The following is a 13,930-nucleotide window of genomic DNA, read 5'->3' on the forward strand; positions in this document are numbered from 1 at the left end:
TTCTATGTGGTACGTTGCTATGAAACATATTCACCACTGATCAATGGGTGCTTCTGAGCTGCTCCTACCACTCTTGGCCATAGAAAACAAACACTAATATGCGTTGAGCATCAAATAAAACAAATCCGCTTCCTCCTAGGAAATATATACTGACTATATAAGCATACGGTGGCAGAAACAAAATTTAAATGGATTACTAAAAGAACCACAGAAGCATACACAAATGTCAGAATGTTATTGCATGTGTTGTACGTGCACCCTAAGCTGGTTATCTTCTCAGTGTCTGTACAAAACCCTCTGTGGTGAGAAAGAAGGGTAGCCAGATAGCAGGAGAAACAGAAATCAAAGGCCTTTATCTCAACAGGAAAACCCCTCCCAGTGGCACGCTGGCAAGGCAGTAAAAACAAATTGTCAAAGAGGAAAAAAACCACAACAAAAATTGTGCAACTGTGACACCAAAACAAAACAATAAAACACCACAATTTCTTTTTAAAAGAAATTCTGTTTGCAACATAGAACAATCTGCCTCTGCGCTGTACAGCCAGCTCCCATTGTGACTAGGCTACATGCCGATTTCCACAAGGCTGCAACAGCCTTACTGCCAGAGCTCAACCTTTTGGCTGTTGCAACCTTTGGGCTCTTGGCAGCACCTAATGCATTAAGAACCCAGGTTTCAACAAATGCTGGTGATGGCCCACGTACAGCCACTGATGGAGCCATAAATTTCCTACACAATTTTTACAGTGCTTTACCTAGGAAAATTAGGAATTTCCAGCTAGGAAATTCCTCATAATCGCTAATCTAAAACTTCATTCCTATAAAGTCAGACTGTTACTTCTTGTCCTGTCCCCAGACAGACAATTTATTAATTTTTACTCTTTGGTAGCCTTTCATGCCTTTTTTTTTTTTTCTCTTCCTCTCCTCTCGTCTTCTATTCTCTAAACTTAAAAAACCCCCTATTTTCTGTCACTCTGTTTTTGGTGCCATTTTTAACTCCCTAATCATCCCTGGCTGAAAAGCCGTCCCCAGTTCCCACACCGGACACAACAGCCCAGTTTACCCTACTGAAGTAGAGCAATAGGTAACTTCAGAGACCTTTCCTGTTTAGTTGTCACTCTACAGCTGCTCCTTTCTTGTTTTCCCCACCAGAGTGGCATTGTCAACTCACTTTTGATGCACGATCCACTACAAACTCCAGCTTATTCTCCGAGGAACCTCTGCCTAGGGCTACAATCATTCGTGAACCTTTCTTGGTTGAATGACTATCTCTGTTTAGGTGTAACGATTTACACTTGATCTTGCTGAATACATCTCTTTTAATGAAATCCTTATTGAAGAAACAGGATTGCGATTCAATCTGCCAAGATCATTTTGAAAGAAATGGTTGGGAGCACATGCAAGACACAGCAGCAGGTTCACCTTGGGTTAACAAAAGCATAGCCAGTTATAGCAATTTCTGTAACCAAAAGGAAAGCTCATAACCTCCTCATCTGATGCAGATGTAAAAAGCCGACGTGGTACTTAAGCAAACTTAAAAACTTTACGCGGTAGCTCAATTTTTAAAGATATTATCTGGAAAGTATCTAAGAAAAGAAAGAAATTAACAAGAAAAAAAAGAGGAAGGGTAAGCTGGAGAGAAAACTCAGTTTGAAAATGTAAGATCAGTCATATCATAACTTAACAAGTTAAACAAGTATTTCAAAGAAACAAATTAAGTGGATTTATGATGCTGTGGAAATTTCCTTCCAAAGCAACTCTTCTGATTGACAGATAGGAATCTATATCAGAAAACCAGATGATAGAATAAAGTCAACCTTTAGGAATTTCAGACTTATAACTCATTGCTATGGCAACATTCTCAGCAGGAAATAAGTTTCCTTAAAAATAAAATTAAAAAAAAAAATCACTTTACTTTTCCCTAAAACATAACTCTGCATCATGAGAGAACAAGGCAGGTAAAGACAAGGCTGTAAAATAGTCTGTTAGACCAATACATTACAGTACAGCATTCTAAGTGCCTTTGTACAATTCAAGCAAAATTCCTCTTTGATTAATTTTATAATTTAGACCAGGAGGAGCTGAGAACACTCTGGGTTTGAAATTTACATAAAAAATTTAAGTACATGAGTTACAATTGAAGATTCAGGCATCGTAGTGGCTAAATACGTCTCCACTCGAAGTTCAAAGAAACAGTGCAGCCTCTCAGAAATACAACTCCCTTTTAAAGGTGAACACAAATACCAAGAATATCAGTGCATAACTGCAAAGTCTATTTTTTAAAATCCACAATTACAGGTGAGGACAAATATTTAAAGCAATTAAAAAGACAATTAGGTTATTTCTTAAGTGCTATAAATGGATAAGTAGCAGGTACCTTTCTTGCTGTATTTTTACATGCTGCTCCAAATAATTATTAGGTTATGTTTCTGTACAAACGAGTTATACTAGTATTGGTATTAACTTTGCCAATACCCAGACAACAAATAAAGTAAGTGACCCTTGTTTGCCAGAAACACCTACAAAAAGAGAGTCAAAACTCCCTGTAGATCAACTTAATATTTATATGCAAGGAATATTTATCTAACAAAGCCTCAAATAATACTTTAAATTAAAAGCACTGCATATGCACAGCTAGTTATATGCATTATGTATACTGATTTAAGACCCCAGAAATGGATGTACAATGTGGATTTCAAAAAGCACGTCCCGATCTTATTTAGCATACTTTTGTAATAACCCTAACCAAAACACAGCATAATCTGCGTGCACAGGAGGGACCCACTTTATCCAGTCAAAAGAGACAACCTACTCTCCCAGAAATATCCCATCATTACAGGTCACTAGCCATCCCAACACCAAATGATGGCTTTTCCGCTCGACCTGAAGATGAGCAACTCAGCCCTTAAGTAGGTCCTCTTACTTCTGAGATATTTCTAGATGGCCTTTTGCCTTTATATCCTGTAGACAGAAGGAGCAGGGTGGTTGTGTTGAGAAGTAAAGTCCAGCTAAGAAGCTTTCCCTGGAGCAGGACTACCTTTTGCATTCATAGCACAAACATCCAGGCAGACAGACTGATATCTTTGGCGTGTGGGGTTTTTTATGCAACAGCAAACTAATCTAGTAAGGCTCTAGAATATTATGAACTCTTCCCTACCTGACTCTAGGGAGCTGATAGAAAAATTTCTGCATTTCGTATTTAACCCTGTTAATATATTTGTTGGTGGTAAGCAGGCCTCCTTCTGCAACTCACAAAGCCACATTCTTTGAGGATTTCCTCCAGCCCCCACACGCTAGCCATAATTCTCCCTAGAGGTGGAGGTCAGAGAGTGCGGTCTAAAGAAATGCTTCTTGTTAAAGCTTTACAATTCACCCCCTACCAACATGAAGCGATCCTGAGGACTGCAATGCTGAACGGAGTCCCGAATAAGACTTCTCCATTTCTGTAACCATCGCAGAGGCGGCCTGCCCTGCCCTTCTGGGTGAGGGATCAGCACCAGCTTCCCCCTCTGCAAACACACTACAGCCCTTTTGACTTGGATCCCAGCCACAATAACGCACAGCATCTTTTTTTATTTTCCATGTCATTCAGAAAGCGTCTAACTGCAATCCTGGCTTCAACTGACATCAATTGATTGAGATTTTTTTTCAACCACAAGCCAAGTCTGAATAAAGTATGTGGCAGGGAAGTGCTTGATGTTCAGAAAAGTTCCAGGGTATCAGATGGCTTCAAAGCAATGTATGCAAAGTAAAGCAGGACAGGAGGTCCTCCAAAAAAGTCAGAGCACACAGAGTAAACGACTTCAAACAATGTGTAAACAGGGGACCAATTTAATTGCTGAAACCAGTGATTACAACTCCCCTAGTCTGCCTGATAACCTAACAAATAATTGGCCTGTAAGACTCATATTTAGAAAACCAACACAAGAAAACAGCAAAAAGCATCTATTGGAATCTTTTTACTATTTCTTCTTTCAGTGAAGATTTGGTGCCTATAATGTATTCCCAGTGTTTCAGGCAGCGGAGATTTAATTGGTACAGGATAGCAATAGCTACGAGTGTATTCAAGAGACCAACATCAAAATACAATTTTTTACATTATTAGAAAATTATTCTGAACATTTAAGAAACTTAATTTGCCTAAATGCCAACTAGTTACTCCTAGAATAAACTCCTTGTATTACCTTAAATAATCTTTTTTTACCATTGATCTGTACCAACTTAAGTGGAGATAAACAGAAACAATGTCTCAAGTGTCCTCTTAACCAGACAGATGATTGTATAAATAACAGACTCACCCAACACAAAAGGTTTGCCCAGCACCAATGACCACACAAATAGTCAGAGAGCAGCTCAAGTGTCCTACAGTGGGCACAGCTACATAAACAAGTGTGAAGAAAAAAGCGATGCATGTTTTTGGGAATGCCAGAGAACAGGTACAAACACATAAACTTTACTTTGGTAAGCTAAAAGGTAGATGGTGTAGATGACCCGAGAGACACAAAGTCCTGTAAGAAAATAGCTGATACGGCATTCGAAACCTCATATTGAACATAAAAGGTTTGAGAAAACCAGCATGGGAGACAAATGCCAGGGGCTGTTTGATTTCTCTGAACAATTCTGTGGACGATCAAATTTGTTCCTGAGGCTCCTCTTTCTGCCTTAACGGCTATGCAAATCCTTGCCCATGGCTGGGCTGCTGGTGAGTTATGAACCTTGGCAGTCACGCTGACTGGCATTTCATTATATTCCCTCATCTCATTTCTGGTTTTACCCATTGCATCTTTTTTTATATACTGAGATTATAACATTTTCAGATGAGATTTCAGTGCTCCCCCGAGAGTTAGCACAGAGTTGCTCTCATCCATGCCTGGACACCTTGGCTGCCAACACAACCCAAATTAATATCAGCTACACCATTTAACTGCCATTTTGTCCTACAGACAATGACATTCTTCTCTCCCCCCTCCATAAAGCTGCATCTCACAATTTACGCAGTATTTCAACATCATCACGTCCCTTCCTCAGTATATAAAACTTCTATATACACGTACATATAAGTGAGTTTTGATCTATTCTAAATTTTAATCCTGTTCTCCCCAGGCCCTTTTGAACAGAAACCACCTCCTCTATGGCATCCATCATTTCTCTAACAGCAGCTCAACAGTATGTAATACCGAACAAGACAAGGGACTGCTGTAAGTATATCTAACTTGCGGCTTATTATTCAAGACCATTTCCTCATTATGCTGGTTTTCCAGCATGCTTCTCCCTTTGACTATTTGCGAATCGGGTTATTTTTCCCCACCATATGCTACTTCATCTTTTCCCATGCCGAGTTAGACTGTAGCTGTCAGCTCTGGTTCTGACCTATCTTCCGCTGAAGTGGAGGCAAAAACTCCCTTCTGGTGCTGTAGCGGATGCCGGGTGAGGTTATATTTGCAGTCTCTGTAATCAATTGTCATCATACATCTCTGTCCTTTTCTAGTGTTTGCAACACTGCCTAATGTAGCATCATTTGTAAATGTAATTAATGAGCTGTTTATGTACTCTTCAAAAATCATTAATAAAGATGTTAAATTAAACTGTGTTTAGTGGTGCACCCTGAGTCACCCTGCACACTTCTGTCCAAATTGATACATTGCGATTCATCATTACTCTTCATTCATAATGCCTCCAGCAATTCTAATTCCTATGACACAATTCACGTCCAAAACAATCTGAATTGTGGTGGGGTTTTCCCCCCCGCCCCTCCTTTTGCATTAATTCCTGGACTTGCTGTCCTTTCTGCTTTGAAGATCAGTAACACATTCATATTGTTACAATCCTTTCATGCCTTCTTGCTTCCTTCTCACTTGCTACTACTGCTAATGCTCTGATGCTTTCCGGTTTAGTTAAATGCTTTTAGTACACTACGACTTGCTATCATCAATACCTGTTTACTTATACGTCACAAGTATACTGCTTTTCCTGCTTTTACTCAGTACCTATTTTAAAGCTCCTCATTTTCCTCTTTCCCATGCTCGTCTCATCTTGTTAAAGAGGCCACCAAAATACACCATCAATCAGCACAGCTGATTTTCTCTTACTTATTTTACACAGGTAAGCTTTTAAGCTTTTTTCCCCCAATTTTTGTTTATCTTATCCCTATTGTAAGTATATCCATTGCCAAAATCCAATCCACACTCGCACATTGCCGATTTGAACCAATTCTAGTACTTCTGTTCTCTCTACCAGGTCTCTGCAAGCCTCAGAAGTCTGTAGATATTTTTATTAATTTTCTTTCCTTTCCCTTTATGTCTGCTGCACTGCATCTTGTGAAACCCACTTGCAATTCGTATTCTTTTCTTCAGACTCACAGTAATCTACTCCTCCTTAATTGAATTAATTATACATTTTACTTTGCTCCAGGCTTGATTCGTTCATTAGGGTAGACACTCAAGTAGCCTTCACTTCCCAAAGCATCACTGAAATCACTGGACTTAGGGCTTCTCAGAACAGTCCATGATCTGTTACGTGGGCTTTAAAATCCATATTGCTTGCTAAGCTTCTTAATGCTGGTATGAATGAATGGCTCTTGGCTCCTGTTCAGCTTGTGCAGCTGTGTTCTGCAAGTCTGGGTGTTGAGTATTTTATATCTCAAACAGGTGCACAGTCAACAGCTCTTAACCAGCAAGGAAATAATCCATGGATGATTTCTCTCGTGGTCATTTTTTCTTACTACGCTATCAGACTAGCTTTCATGAAACCCATGAGAGTGACCACTCTTTATTATTCCATGTTAAATATCAAGCTACCACCTAGATAACCCTAAAATTAAAGAATTGCAGCAGATGGAAGTGTTACCAGCATTGACCAACGCCCACTGCAGTTTTCCCTTTGTTATTTCAATATTCTTATTTTTTATACTATTTCTTCTTTCCCCTCCCCCTCTATGTTAGGGACTTTATTCTCACTAACCCAAATGCCCCAGAAGCAGCGTGTAATTGCCCAGAGCCTAAAGGCAAGAACAAGGAAGAATGTAGGAGCAACAGCACAGAGATCTCACTGCCCCCAGTGAGAATCGCAGCAGGACAGAGGAACATCCTTGTTTAAACAATCCCAGAGAGGAATTCAAAACACACCCTCCCACCCCAAGGTTGCTTTCAGTTCTAATTTATGTGCATAGTATTAAAAGAAAAAAAAAAATCAAGTAACAACTAAATTGGGTACCACCTCTCTATCATGGCTACATAATGGCAAAGAGGGCTCACTGGACAGCGTTTTGAGAAGTACAGAGAGGACTTTGTCAGCAGAAAGAGTGTGAAGAGCACAGTTTACTCCAAAAAGAAAGAAATAAGCAATATTCATCAGCTTTGGCTCTGAAGAGTACATCTAACTCGGGCTCAAAGCCCTACACCTGTCCTGCCCTCTCCTCAAAAAGCTTTGTTTTCCACTTGTGATTTTTTGATGTTAATAGCTTTCCCTTACCGAGTATTTCACCCTGATATAACAGCACTGGTTCAATTAACAATTCTTAGATTAAGTGTGTGTTCTAAGTTGCCAAACACACATGCTATCACACAACCAGCCAAAATGACCCAAAAGATGTAAAGTCATGCCCAGGTGATAACTTCCTTCTTGGTTAAACATTTAGGGAACTAACCTAAGGATATCTAAAGACTTCAGATGCTACAGCTTGAGCTACAGAATCAAAGCTCCAGAGCTGGAGAGGAAATGGGCTCCTTTGCTCTGTGGACTTTGAAGATCTCGCCTTTTGACGTACAAAAATGTAACATGCATTTAAAGCAATTAAAGAACATTTATCATTCAATGGAAGAACACATAACAGGCTATTTTATGATGGATTTTGGTGAGGGTTGCTATAAACATTACCACTTGACCAATACCTTTATTTTTAGGAAGAAACATTAATGGACAGAATAAACAACAAATTAATAACTTCTCAGCTATTTAGGAGGCAACATTGCGTGCAGTTATCCACCTGACCAGTGGCTTCTTAGGTCTTTTTAAATAAATAATACTGTGTAAAAGTGAGCCACTGGAACAACTCCCTCCCTTTCTTATTGGTTTGGTTGTTTTTATACCTACCTTTACACCAAAGGCCAGCTTTCCTTATCTCCTAAAATAACCATATCCCTCTTTCCCTAGCAACTCTTTTGGCCAAATGATATTGAATTTCTTGCTTTTTCACATCACATACAGCAAGAAATCCTTCTGGAAGCCTACCGTTATATTTATAATTATTCTACAGCAAGAAAACAAAGATCCAACTTAGAAAAAAGAATGTGTTCTCATAGAGTACTTACAATTGATCTGATGTTGTTCTCTTTTGCCAGTTTCAGAGAGGATTTATAGCAATTTGCCAAGTTTTCTTTATGAGTGTCAGTAAGATGGCCTCTTGCAATCGGCCCAACAGTATGGATCACATCTGCAAGAAATAAAAAATAAAAAAAATAAGCAATCCTAAGGTGGTTGGTTTATTTATCGCAAGTCAATCCATTCTGGTATTGTACCTAGATACAAAGGTAGGAATGATATTGTAAGAAAATTATTATAACTGGAAACTATGTAATAAGACACATCTTTGATAATGACATAAAACAGAAAAACGGTAAAGTCTAAATTTTGAAGTATTTGGACTGAAAGAAAAAAAATGAGGAAAATGCACTAAACACTTGATACATATGTACTGCAATCCACACACAGGACAGATGAAGTGTTTTCATAAATACCTTAAGTCTTTAGGGCTGTACAACTGTAAATAATATACAACTGTTTGAAACCCCTAGTTGTTCTCACCTCTTGAAGATCCTCTCACCAGGAAAGTTCATTACACAAAACCTCAGAACTTTGATGGCAATATACAGGTCATCTTTTTTGTCTAATACTTTAAGCTTTTTCTCAGCAGCCCTTTTAAGAGGAGAAGAGTTGTGACCTATGAATGTGTTAGTTATTCCAAGAATGTGCTTTCCTCTCACATCAGACCAGATGGAGACACCGTGCAATAAAACAAAATATTCTGTTTGAAGAAATGTAACGAATGAAGAGGGAAAGTACAGTCAGGGAATATCTTAGGTATGATGCCTCTGGACTCATCAAAATTAGATGCTGCAATCAAAGTCTCTAAAGTGCTATAAGAAAAATGAAGTAAAAAGCCTGGAGTAAAAAAAAAAAACTTGAAAAGAAATCTACAAACTAAAAGGTGTCAGGATTTTAATTTTTCACCCCCCACACTTGACTAGAAGGAAGCACGTTTACTTTTCAAACATCATTCTTACATGTGAACACACTAGAATGAGTTATGGTGGCAGGTGCATCTTTATTTTTTTTCTCCTTCCTTATCATTCCCCTAAAATATACAGCAGCAATAAACAGTGGCACTACTTTTTGCAACATTGCCACAAAAGGCATTAGGCTTTGATGCCTAGGCATTGGCAATACTTTCAATTCTGGTACTGCTGGTCCCATTGGTTAGGCTGTGTTTCGGTCCCACATGGGACAGGTTTCCAAGCAACATCTGCTGTTGTTACACTCCAGAATATTTTCATTTACCCGCAAATTCTACAGAATTCACACCATTATTCTTGGTCCAAGCTATCTTTGATTATTTCCCTCCAACCTATACCAAAGCACAAGTGAAAGTGGTCAGACAATAAAACGTATGCTGTCTTTTTTTCTTATCCAGACATCTTCTGTCAAGTCCTGGTCTCTACTACTTAAAGGGTGGCTTATGTTCTGAGGCATGTTTTGAACATTACTAAAACTTTTTCTTTACATTAGCCAGAAAGTATCGATATTGAGCAAATACAAGTATGTCAGAGAATCCCAGTGCCCAGAAACACAGAGGAATCAGCTGTGATGGGAAACTGAAACCCACAAGAGGGAAACTTCCCAACTGCTACAGAAAACCACCCTACTGAGAAAGTAAATAAAAGGTTAACTACTCTTCTTTCCATTTTGATCACAGTAATTTTCCCCAGTTGTGGGAACAAGATGGACAGATTGGATAATTTCTGTTGAATGTCACAGCTGCCAGACAGTGACTCCAGCAAACTCTCCCGACAGCATTTCAGGCACCTGAACCATCAAGTAGGTGTTGAGGTTCCACTGATGAGCAGGGTGATAGCAGGTGACCGAAACACACAGAATGGCTTCACCCAGGAATCCAGAAAAGAGCTATTTTTTTACCTATGTTTTAGCTACTATAATAAACTGAGAACTATTAAGACCTAGAAAAAAAGAAATAGCATAGCTAGTTTAAAATTTGCTTCTGCTTGCAGAGATAAGGTTGTATGAGTACTTCCATTAGGAAAGACCATAATTTCAGACCATAACTACAGCAGCTGCCTTCAGGTTGAAACTTTCCAAGGAAGGTTTCTGGTTGGAAGTGTTGGCATTTGGCTGTCAGCAACTTCAGAGAAAGAAAAAGTCAAGAGAAGCTTTTTTTTTCCTCCTTGTTATTTGTTTTTGAAAGAGGCAAGCTGCAATTACTGAGCATTCGATTCCTTCAAATGTACCAGTGAATCTGATCTCAACCAAGGTCATTCTATGTTTATAGACACTAAGATCAGAGATACCATGATGCATTTCAAATTCATAACACCCAGCGGCCAACAAGAAAATAAAGGAATGACGATAAAACTTAAAAAGGAAGCACAAAAGACAAATAAAAGAAAGAATCATAAAAGATTTCCCTCTTTCTGCTAAGGCTGAGTTAACTTGCATTTCAAGGTGCAGCTGCTTAAAAGCTGAAGCCTAATAGCTTAAATTATTAATTTATTACTTAACAACAAGGAGTCTGGGGGAACAGCTCAAGTACCAAATTCTTGCTTGAGCCTTTCTGTACAAAACTCCCCTTGGTATAATTTCTAGATGCATTTCACTCATTAAATGTTTAACTCCATTTATTTAGTCTTCCATTATTAAACGCTAATTTAAAAAATTCTCAGCTCAATGAATGGGAAATGTTTTTCTTGTCGTCTTTTTTTCAGAACTTTCTGATTTAGTATTTTCATGGTGCCTCGTTACCAACCCTCTATCACTGCACCAGACACTTCACGTAAATAGGTAACCTTTAATGCCATTAACTTTTACGTTTTAATTTTTACAAGCCCATCATAGGTGGCTCCTTAGACAGGACACTGAAGATGGTTATGAATTGGGGGTTTATAAAATATCAAAACTTTTGTAATAGTTTACAGAGTAGCATTGGCAAGAATTGCTTTACTTAGGCATGTTATTATTCTGAAACACATGACAGTAAGCTTTTACTAGCACAGCAGCGTTGTTAACGTGACAGTCTGTTTCACGGGCAGCAGATGAACAGGGAAGTAATAATTTTGTTGTACATTGTCAATAAAATCAGTGTATCCATACATTGCCTCAACTATATATTATTCCGCTCAAGCTATTCCACAATACGTTAAGGTTTGCAGGCAGGTAAAACCCTTTGAGATTATGCAGGCATAAAGCAAACAAACCAGAAAATAAAACAGCTCTCCCCCCCCAGCCTATACAGTTAATATATGAGGATCAGACTTTACAGGCTGAAGCAGAGCCATTTATTTTTAATACAATCTACGAAGACTGTGTCAATCTTCCAGCTTGTCTGTCACAATAAAGTTTCCTTTCTGCTCACACATTCCCCCCTCACCCAGCTGCACAGAGTCGGAGAAATTCATATGCTACGGAGCTGGAGGACAGAGAAGGGTGGGTGCGCTGGTGGAGGGAGGTCTACACACATTTGTCTATGAGAAAATGAAAGGGCAGAACTGCTGCCCGGCTACTCCAGCCACCCGCTACAGCAGCCAGCCCCAAATAAATGCAAACCTCCAGCACTTCTGGGCAAGGACAACCATGGACATGCGAGCCCTGCTTGATCACCTTCCACACCAGTCTACCTGGGACCAGAACAAGCATCCACCCTAGAGAAGCACATGGCCTTTCTGAAGCAAACATGACTTCCAGGTCAGACTTCAACAACAGTAAAGGACTATCACAGGACATGGGCAGGGATGAGTTTCACCACAGGAGAAGGCAAACCAACTGCAGAAGGCAACGCAGGTGGGAGCACCGGCCACTGGGATGAGCACAATGACAGGCTGAAGATACACCATGCATGCAGAGGCACAACGGCATGAAACAGAAGCAGTCTCACCACCTAAAGATTTTTAAACTGGGGGAAATGTAGAGAATCTCAAAAAAGATTTAGTTTGGCTGGAAGAGGCTGGTAGAGATCCCTACTGCCAAAGAGCACCTGTTCTTTCTTGGAGCTCCTGCACCCCTTTGCTGTCTGAGCATTTCTTAATGAGGTCAAACAGGAGCAAGGGATAGGAACATTTCCCCAAAGCGTCCTCTAATGTGTTTTTTTTGTTCTTCAAAACCAAGTAAACAGAGTAACAGTCAGCTCCCAGAGAATGGGAGCCATTTGTAGTATTTTAATTTTCATGTGAAATGAAGCTGCCAGCACTGCTTTGAAGCTTCTGATTTACTATGGTCAGTCTTCCGGCCAAGCACATTGATAAGAAACTTCATTAAAAAGAAACCTGCAATCCATGCATTCGTAAATCATTTTCTCTGTGTACACAGAGCAGAGATGTTTGCTTACATTTTTAATAGTACGCCGAGGTGGAGAGCCCCAGAGGAAGATATATTCTCATCTGGGATTCAGGCCACAGCAACAGTTCAAACTGCTTTTAATGCTAATGAAGATGCTTAGTATTAAAGCTATATTTATAAGGGAAGGACATATTTCTTCCTACAGAAATGCTTCCAAAGAGAAGGTAGGGGCGGTCAAAGCAAAGCATCAGCACAGATCTATGCTGTACAACCCTGTCTTGAGCTCCTCTAGGGCTGAAGCAACATTTTATTTTTACACTGACTTTTCTAAGATTTGCATTGCAACACATGGTTGATCCAAGGAGAGCTTATAGGATCTACTGCTCTTTGTTTTGGTCATTTGAGTTCCAGGCATTTGGTTAGAAATTCTGGCAGCTAAAGCAAGACCCGTGACAATTGCACCCTGATGCATGTGTGCACACCCTCTGTATCATCTCCGCTTGTTTTCATTCAGGTTTTTCTTCTTTTTCCCTGAAGCATTATAATGAAAGCAGACAACTAAATCTTGTGTAAACCCCAAACTAATCTAGAAATAGAAGAGGCACTTGGGCATTTAAAACATCCTTGTCACTACTTAGCCACCAGTGAAAATAAAGATAACTTGCGCATTTAATCAACACTTCAAAAGTGCAGCAACTCTCCGATCAAACTCCCATACAGGCCAGTCAAAAATGAAACTATGTCTGCTATAGCACACAAACTCTACGTGTAAATAGGCCAGTGAGGCTTGTTTTCTCTGATCTTTTTTATTAAAGAAATCAGTCCATACATCTTAACATGCTAGTTGTCACACAATTTTTTTTTATCCACACTGCTACAGAGAAAGGACAAAGCAGCATGGGCAAAGACAAAACACAACTTCCAAGTTGCAAAAAGATGAAGAGAAGTGACTGGGCCTCAAAAGCCAACCTGGAGGACTGATGTAATTTACATTCGATGTAATTCACTCTTCCCTTGTTCTTCGTAAAAGTGACACTAGATGGCAAAAATATTAGCATAATGAATTTTTCCAAACAAGTGAAAAAGTACAAATAAGTTTCTCTCATTTCTTCCCTTACAGATGTGAGTGCAGTGCATTCACACTGTTAATGAACCAGCCGACCACAGCTAGAATCAACTACACATTTCTCTCATTCATCCCATTCATGCATTGTGCTGGTTTTGGCTGGGAGAGAGTTAATTTTCATCAGAGTAGCTAGTATGGGGCTCTGTTTTGGATTTGTGCTGGAAACAGTGTTGATACACAGGGATGTTTTCGCTCCTGCTGAGCAGTGCTGACACAGAGTCAAGGCCTTTTCTGCTCCTTACCCCA

The 13,930-nt window shown here is 39.4% G+C and overlaps 1 protein-coding gene across 5 annotated transcripts in view; it reads right to left on the bottom strand.

Moving 5' to 3' along the window:
- MACROD2 (mono-ADP ribosylhydrolase 2) overlaps positions 1–13,930 on the bottom strand; it is an 897,148-nt gene that overhangs the window by 363,907 nt on the left and 519,311 nt on the right. For all 5 annotated transcript variants that reach the window (XM_072857426.1, XM_072857427.1, XM_072857424.1 and 2 more), the window contains one exon: positions 8,307–8,428. In XM_072857426.1, coding sequence (XP_072713527.1) covers positions 8,307–8,428 — 122 coding nt within the window. The remainder of the gene's footprint in view (positions 1–8,306; positions 8,429–13,930) is intronic.

Source organism: Ciconia boyciana, chromosome 3 (genome assembly GCF_034638445.1).
Source record: "Ciconia boyciana chromosome 3, ASM3463844v1, whole genome shotgun sequence".
NCBI classification, from domain to species: domain Eukaryota; kingdom Metazoa; phylum Chordata; class Aves; order Ciconiiformes; family Ciconiidae; genus Ciconia; species Ciconia boyciana.